General features: G+C 30.3%; 2 protein-coding genes across 2 annotated transcripts; both read left to right on the forward strand.

The window, feature by feature from the left end:
• The first annotated feature begins 6,282 nt into the window (after positions 1–6,282).
• Positions 6,283–7,485, forward strand: LOC109704357 (receptor-like protein kinase 2). Its single transcript, XM_020225113.1, has one exon. The coding sequence runs from the start codon at positions 6,283–6,285 to the stop codon at positions 7,483–7,485; it is 1,203 nt and encodes a 400-aa protein (XP_020080702.1).
• A 14-nt stretch (positions 7,486–7,499) lies between these two features.
• On the forward strand, positions 7,500–8,731 carry LOC109704355 (probable LRR receptor-like serine/threonine-protein kinase At4g36180). Its single transcript, XM_020225111.1, has 3 exons — positions 7,500–7,965; positions 8,086–8,485; positions 8,638–8,731. The coding sequence occupies exons 1-3, from the start codon at positions 7,500–7,502 to the stop codon at positions 8,729–8,731; spliced, it is 960 nt and encodes a 319-aa protein (XP_020080700.1).
• The last annotated feature ends 610 nt before the right edge of the window (positions 8,732–9,341 follow it).

The raw sequence follows: 9,341 nt of genomic DNA on the forward strand, positions 1-9,341 counted from the left end.
AGCATAAATTTACTTTTACTTATCCTATATTGTAACTAATTGGATATGATCCAATTAGTATTGTAACTAACTAGATTTTCATCCGTGCGATGCACGGCTAATATAATAATATAGAATAATAAAACTTATTATGTGATGATAACAAAAAGATTTTTTAATTAATTTTATATTTTTTAACAAATAAAAAAATATATTATCAATCTTAATTATAGTACATATTAAAGTACACAAGTTAGAGAAAAAAAATTTTGGACCAAAGTAAATATTAACTAAAATGCAAAATTCAATCCTGCTCTATTATCTATGAATTGGTGTGCAAAATAATTTACATTTATATATTGATGTGCGAAATAAAATGATAACTAAAATTGATATGAAAAATTACAAATGACATTAATATTTAAGCATATAATGAGATCAACTAAACTTTCATATTTGACACGAATTAGAATAAGAACACATATATTATGTTCCTACTGTCACTTTTAAGATTCAAAAATATATAGATGTTGGTTTTCAAGAAAATAAAAAGAAAAAAAACTTTGTTACATGAAGATGGAAAGTTATAGGAGTGACAGTAGGGAAAAAAAATTACTAAATGAAAATTACAGAAGTGACAGTAGGGAAATAATATGTTCTATTTTAAAGCATCAATATTTAAGAGCGAAGAAAATTACAGGAGTGATGTGAGTTTTAAATTTTTTCCTCTTTCCAAAAATACTTCTATCATTTTCTACTAATATTTTTATGTCCAGAAGTTTTCAACCAATCATTTCAAATAATTAACTAAATAATAATTTATTCCCAAATAAAGATAAATATTTTTCTTCTCACGCGCAATATCCGTACAGCCAATTCTTTCGCAATGTATTATTTCCTTAAAAAAATCTAATTTTATTTTTTCTAAAGTAAAATATCTATATTTGAATTTGACACGTAGATTATTTTTCCTAAAACAGTAATATCCGCACCCGCTAATTCTTTTGCGTGAATTTCTTAAATATCTCAACATAATTATAGGTGACTTTGAAATAAAATCTCCTTCATCAATTATAGGTGATTTTTAATAATATTGTAAAAGATATTATTTCCTTAAAAAATTTAATTTTATTTTTCCTAAAGTTGAGTGACTTTGAAATATTCCCTAAAATAGAAAATTTGAGCTTAACACGTAGATTTTCTATATAGTAAAAGATATTAATTTTTTTAAAAATCTAATTTTTTTTCTAAAATAAAAAATTTATATTTGAGCTTGACACATGGCAAACATAAGTTATCATCTTGGTTGCATAAAGAGAATTTGATATACTACGTGTACCTATGTTGCCCATAGATATACAATAATTAATACAATTATTAAGAATTTAAATAATATCCAAAATTTGAATAAATGAGATACCTGCAAAGTCTTTTATTTTGCACCATTGCATTATAATTATGACAGGGCTTTCATCCTCTACTTGTTTATAAGTATAAAGTTCTTCAGCAAACTTTCCCCATAATGTGCAACCCAGCTTTTTGTTACTATAAGTTTTACAGAAAAAAAATACTAAATGACCAAAATACAAATTAAAAGGAACATTATACTATAAATGCTACTTATAAAATAATTCATTTTATATTATATATGTGCCTACTAATTTTTGTTTATATTATATCATATAGATAATTTTTATATTTATATTTGAGGGCAATTTAGATAAAAAAAGTGACAAATATTTTGTATTCGTTAATCGTTAGATTAGACCTAATAACTAAGAATCAATATATTTTATAATAATTTTAAAAAATATTTAATATTTTAAATATTAGTAGGTAAATTTGAGATAACTTTTATATATTCACCTTTAAAAAAATATGATTAAATATTATATATGTTAATATTTTTTATAATAATTTAAATAAAATATTCAAAATTTTAAATATTAGTAGGTAAATTTGAGATAACTTTTATATATTTTGCTTTAAAAATATATGATTTAATATTATATATGCGGAAGGTATTATGTGATTGGATATTATATAGGTGGTGGATATTATGTGTGAGAAAAAAAATTAAGATATGCGAATATTATTTGTGATAAAATATGATATTATGTGGGCGACGGTTATTAGAAGATATGACATGCATATAAAAAGTGAAATTTGATACGTACTATTTGAAAGCAATTTAGATAAAAAAAGTGACAAATATTTTGTATTCGTCAGTCAATTAGATTTATTGACTAAGAATTAATATATTTTATAATAATTTAAATAAAATATCTAATATTTTAAATTTGAGATAACTTTTATATATTCTGCTTTTAAAAAATATGATTAAATATTATATATGTTAATATATTTTATAATGTTTTAAATAAAATATCCAATATTTTAAATATTAGTAGGTAAATTTGAGATAACTTTTATATATTTTGTTTTAAAAAAATATGATTAAATATTATATATGCGGAAGATATTATATTAATAGGGACCGGTATTTTGGGAAAGAGGAAAAAATTCAAAACTATCATTTTTATAAATAGTATAGATCAGCAGTTAACTGAAAATAATGTATAAACATTCAAAAGATATATCTATAATTATAAACACATACTTGTTATCCTCAAGTAGTATCGTAATCTTTTTTATTTCTTTACCGTCCTTCCAGTTTTCTTCCATTCTACTAATTCCAGTAAGCTTCCCGATGACATCTGAGATAATATAATAATAAAATGTAAGAATCAATATAATAGATAGACATATTAAAAATTAAATTTTAAAAATTAAATATTTAATGCATATACTAACTCTTACCTACTAAATATTTGTTATCAGCGACATTACCAAGTATTTCATCAAAAGGGGTAAATATAAATCCATACTTTGATATGGTCAAAACATTTTCTATCACACGTACAACCGTAGAATATTGAAAATTGATTTTGTAAGGATGATTAGTGGTCCTGTAGGAGCCGCTGCTCTGCCCCACTCCAAACTGGTTGATCACATAAACTTTTCCTTCCGTAAAAAGGCCTTTAAATTTATTCAGAAAAGCTTTTCTTATCGTTGCATGTGTTCTATCTCCCTAAAATAGAAAATAAACAAATTATATAGTATATTTTAGAAAAAAAATAAAGCAAATGTATGTTAAATTTGAAAATAAAATCGTATCTTACATTTTGAGTTTGACTGTTAATTATCTGCCAATACAAAATTTGAGTTTGACTGTTAGATTATTGATTTCGGAACCAATAATTTTAAATAATTAATTATCTGCCAATACGAAATTTGAGTTTGACCCTTTTTTTCGCAACTAACCATTTCAAATAATTCGCAACAGATTATTGCTTATTTCGCAACCAATAATTTTAAATAATTAATTATCTGCCAATACGAAATTTGAGTTTGACCCTTTTTTTCGCAACTAACCATTTCAAATAATTCGCAACACTTTGATACGGTCAAAACATTTTCTATCTCACGTACAACCGTAGAATATTGAAAATTGATTTTGTAAGGATGATTAGTGGTCCTGTAGGAGCCGCTGCTCTGCCCCACTCCAAACTGGTTGATCACATAAACTTTTCCTTCCGTAAAAAGGCCTTTAAATTTATTTAGAAAAGCTTTTCTTATCGTTGCATGTGTTCTATCTCCCTAAAATAGAAAATAAACAAATTATATAGTATCTTTTAGAAAAAAAATAAAGCAAATGTATGTTAAATTTGAAAATAAAATCGTATCTTACATTTTGAGTTTGACTGTTAATTATCTGCCAATACAAAATTTGAGTTTGACTGTTAGATTATTGATTTCGGAACCAATAATTTTAAATAATTAATTATCTGCCAATACGAAATTTGAGTTTGACCCTTTTTTTCGCAACTAACCATTTCAAATAATTCGCAACAGATTATTGCTTCTTTCGCAACCATTAATTTTATCTCATTTATTATCTTCGAATATTGAAATTTGATTTTGTAAGGATGATTATTGGTCCTGTAGGAGCCGCTGCTCTGCTCCATTCGCAACTGGTTGATTGCGTAAACTTTTGCTTCCGTAATAATTTTAAATAATTAATTAAACCAATAATTTCAAATAATTCGTAACCAAATATCCATATTTGAGTTTGACACGTGGCAAGCATATAAAAAGCCACGTGTCAGCTTCTCACATAGGGTTAATTAAGGATTCTACTTTTATATATAGTAATAGGTTGGTCACAGAACATATGGCGAAATTCTCCGTAAATTATTGAATTTCAAATTTTTAAAATTTAACATGGTGAAGTTTGATTTCAGTAAACACTGTAACTTCTATTTAATAAAAGAAAATTGTGGTTGTTAATTCAGCTGACGCATCATCTCTTACGGATAATAAGATTGTTGCAAAATTGATGTAACAATTAAATTAGCTCACATGTTATCGACACAGGTACAAATATGTGTACTTTTTAATTATGTATTTGTACCCGTTTGGGTATCTTTGTACGCATAATATTTGTATCCAAATCTGAATCCATCTCCAACTAGTTGAATAATATCCCATTCATTTTCACCTCTAGATTGGAACCCGAAAATCCAAATCAACCTGTTTAATCGGAAGTATAAAAAAAGATAAAATTATAAAAAAAAAATATACTTCTTTTCTGGTATTTTGAAGTTTTATTTCAACCACTTCAGCATGTATGCAGCTTATGGACATTTCGACTTTTCTAAAACAAAGTTAATTAAAAAAAAATGTCACAAGGAGAGAGAAAAATATAAAATAGGAATCAAGGAGATTAAGACATACAGAAAGTGTGAAAAGAACCAAAAATTCAGAGTCAATTTCTGACCACAAGTCATAAGTCACCAAAAGAAGGGCTTTTTTTGCATTTAGTCCCCTAGCAAATTTTTATTTTAAAATTAGCCCTGTCAAAATTTAATTTGCAAAAATGATCCTGGACCTGCTATGCAAGCGCCACGTCAGCGCCACGCGGGCAGGACCGGGGCGCGTGTGTTAAGTTGAACACGGTGAACCATTCACTGTGTTCAAACACGGTGAATGGTTCGCCGTGTTGAGTACGCATTGTTATTGAAAAGAGAAATAGGGAGTAGGGATGTCAATAGGTATGGATATCCGAAATATTATCCGAATCCAAATCCGAATAAATTATATATATATATATATATTTTTACTTATTTATATAATTTATAAAATATTTAATAATTTTTATTTCTTAGATTTTCATCTAACGGTATAGATTTTTAAAACCCGCTGGGTTCAGATTCGGATTTCGAGTTTTTGGTCGGATATGGATATGGGTATGAATTTTTAAAATCCGTCGGGTTCGGATCCGGGTTTGGATTTTAATTTGATTTTCGGGTTCGAGTTCGGATTTTTGAAAAAGAGAAGAAAAGGAATACAAATTTCCTATTCCTCTTTTCAATATACAAAAAATACATACCAAACACAGTGAACCATTCACCGTGTTTAGACACGGTGAATGGTTCACCGTGTTTAACTTAACTACCGCTCCCAGTCCCGCCCCCGTGGCACTGACGTGGAACCTGCGTGGTAGGTCTAGGGTCATTTTTGCAAATTAAATTTTGACAGGGCTATTTTTAAAATAAAAATTTGCCAGGGACTAAATGCAAAAATAGCGCCAAAAAAAAAAAGAAATTTTCTTGCACATTTCTCATGAGTGCCCCTAAATGTCCCTCTTAGAGTCCCCAATTTATATTTCATGTTGTGAAATAACTAATTAGTCTAAAAGCATAAGCTGCTAAAAAACAATATCATTTTTTTAAGACCAATACTTTTTGATAGGCACTTTACACAGTATTCTTTTTTTAAGACTCGAGATTTCAAGAGAAAATATAAAGAGACTCAAAAAGTATTCAAACTCTGAATTTTCTATTCTAATAGTATGTGAAACAATCAATTACTCTCAAAGCTTAAATTGACAGAAAATGGCATCCCTAATATCTATCTACATTCATCGTGGATGTCTACACAAGTTTAGTCTTTATTATCTATGACAACTGGGGTACCTTAGAAAGGTACACAAGTTAATTTCCATAGTTCCTACTCTCAAAGACTAATAATCCACACTGTATTAGGTCGGTCAACTTGGTCAACACAGACTACGAAACTCCTCTTGCCTATAACAAGTCTTTGCTTCTCTCACTCTCTCTAACCCATTTCAATTTATTTTTATTTTTATAAAAAGAGAGAGAGGGAGAGAGGTTATGGAAATATAGATAGGAACTAAGAAGAAGAAAAGGTGGATACTCCATAAAAGATATAATAGAAGGAATGGAGAGGTATGCACATCTCTTTATCTCCTTCTCCTTGCTGTTCTCCTTCTTAAATTACTCCTTGTTTGTTGATAAGTCTATGGCCTCACCGTTCCAACTCAACCATGACCAACTAAACATCATGGTAAATCTCTCCAAGAGCCTCTCTCCTTATTCTATGAGTGAGTGGAACACCACTGACCCAAGTCCTTGCCTTTGGGAGAGGGTCACTTGCTCCGCCGGCCCCTCGACCGTCGTGACCGGCCTCTCCCTCTCCTATCTCGGTCTCTCCACTGGCGCTAATGTTAGTGACTTCATTAGCATTCTTTGTCGCCTCGACACCTTACAGTACCTCGACTTCTCGCTAAACTACAGAACCACAATTCCTGATTCGTTTTTCTCCAATTGCACCGGCCTCTCCAGGTTGAAGTCCCTTAATCTCAGCTACAATGATTTGGGTGGCCCGGTTCGTAATTTCTCAAGCTTTATGAGTTTGGAGACTCTGGACTTGTTCCATAACTACTTAAAAGGAACTGTTGAAACCCAGTTGAGTTCCTTATCCAAATTGAAAAGCTTGAATCTTAGCTCCAATTTATTGATGGGAACCATCCCCAAACTCGTCATCGACGGCAGAAAAGTTGCGGCCTTTGAAGAGCTTGTGCTTTCGGAAAATCAGTTCAATGGCACGATACCCAGTGAGATTTTTGAGTATGAGAATCTTACTGTGTTGGATCTTAGTACAAATAGCCTATCTGGGACCATACCAGAAAAGATTGGAATGCTCTCCAATTTGAATGCTCTCGACCTTTCTTCGAATCAACTAACCGGAAAAATCCCGGCTACTTTGTCCAACATCTCAACGCTCTTTCGCTTCGCAGCTTACGGAAATAACTTAACTGGAAATATTCCAAGTATTACCAAATTTTTGAGTTCTTTGGATCTCAGCTACAACAACCTTGGTGGGGAGATCCCATCTGATCTTCTCGCATCTCCTAATTTGGAGTATGTTGATCTCTCTCATAATCGGCTCGGAGGGGCTATTCCCACAAATTTATCTATAGGGCTTCTCAATCTGCAACTCGGTGGAAACCTTCTATCTGGGATAATCCCGACATCAATAGGAAAGCTCTCGAAATTGGATTACTTGGATAGTTGGATATCTCTTCGAATGCACTGTATGGCGAGCTACCAAAGGAGATTGGTGATCTTCATGAATTGGTGATCTTGGAGCTTCAAATGAATAATCTTAGTGGGGAGATCCCATCTGATCTTCTCGCATCTCCTAATTTGGAGTATGTTGATCTCTCTCATAATCGGCTTGGAGGGGCTATTCCCACAAATTTATCTATAGGGCTTCAATCGTTGCGACTCAGTGAAAACCTTCTCTCCGGGATAATCCCAACATCAATCGGAAAGCTCTCGCAGCTGGCAAATCTAGAATTGGATAATAACAATTTGTATTCTGAGATACCATCGCAACTGTGGAACTGCAGCAATTTGGAACTCTTAGATCTCTCTTCGAATGCACTATACGGCGAGCTACCAAAGGACATTGGTAATCTTCAAAAATTAGAGGTGTTGGCGCTTCAAACGAACAATCTTAGTGGGGAGATCCCGGTTGAAATGCATGAGCTTGAGAGCTTGTATAGATTGAACCTTCAGCACAATAAGTTCTATGGGTCAATACTCGATTCAATCAATGGTTTGCAAATACTGATAGAAGTCCACCTCGGTAGCAACTATTTTAACGGATCGATACCATCGTCCCTCGGTGGTTTACACAATCTAGAAATTCTCGATCTTTCATATAATAATTTTTCAGGTAATGTACCTGATTCTCTTTCCCTCCTGCATAATTTGGGAGAGTTGGTGCTTTCTTACAATAATCTCTCAGGAGTTCTCCCTCTATTTTCTCCACGCGTGAATGTCGTAACTGTTGGCAATAAAAATCTTATAATTCCGAACGGAAGTGCTGAATCCAATTCGCCCGGAAATGGTGTTTATGATATAACCGATTCGTCGAAAAGAAAGATCCAGGTTGCCTTAGTCGTGGTTTCTTCTTTTGTGGCCGGTTTTTCGGTTTCGTTCCTCATGTCTTCACTGACTTGGAAATTCTTGACTCGTAAAAAAGCAGTCGACGCGCAAGAAGAAGACCACCTTTCTGATTTGAACAACAGGAAGAGGCTTCAGATGGTACAGAGGCTGAGGATGTTTCACGAACGGTACTACTTGGGACAGCTCACCACTGCAACAGAAGCTCTTTAATTAGGGAGTTTTTTTTTAATTTTGAAGCCCAAAAGCTCATTCTAGCTTATCGCCATAGTAGGACCTCTAGATATCTCTGTTTGCTAAATGTGTCAATACTGCTTCTCAGAGTAGAGAAGCAATTCAAGGCCAAAGAGCCTCCTGATAATGTATGCTGTCATGGGACAAGGAAGGTTGAAATTCACAGACAGAAAACTTACTGATTTTTCATGCATGAAAGTTACAAGAAAAGTTGATATGTCATCGAGGAATAAAATCCAGATGAATATTGAAAAAAAAAAAAAAAAAAAAAAAAAAAAAAAAAAAAAAAAAAAAAAAAAAAAAAAAAAAAAAAAAAAAAAAAAAAAAAAAAAAAAAAAAAAAAAAAAAAAAAAAAAAAAAAAAAAAAAAAAAAAAAAAAAAAAAAAAAAAAAAAAAAAAAAAAAAAAAAAAAAAAAAAAAAAAAAAAAAAAAAAAAAAAAAAAAAAAAAAAAAAAAAAAAAAAAAAAAAAAAAAAAAAAAAAAAAAAAAAAAAAAAAAAAAAAAAAAAAAAAAAAAAAAAAAAAAAAAAAAAAAAAAAAAAAAAAAAAAAAAAAAAAAAAAAAAAAAAAAAAAAAAAAAAAAAAAAAAAAAAAAAAAAAAAAAAAAAAAAAAAAAAAAAAAAAAAAAAAAAAAAAAAAAAAAAAAAAAAAAAAAAAAAAAAAAAAAAAAAAAAAAAAAAAAAACATGAGCAGAAAACAACAAATAATAGCATGCCCAATCGAGAAAGAACGATGTCCACTGGTTTCTTTAAAAACATATATTGAACTAAGATAAGAATTTTCAGCTCAGCTC

This window comes from Ananas comosus, unplaced genomic scaffold (genome assembly GCF_001540865.1).
Source record: "Ananas comosus cultivar F153 unplaced genomic scaffold, ASM154086v1, whole genome shotgun sequence".
In the NCBI taxonomy this organism is placed as follows: Eukaryota; Viridiplantae; Streptophyta; class Magnoliopsida; order Poales; family Bromeliaceae; genus Ananas; species Ananas comosus.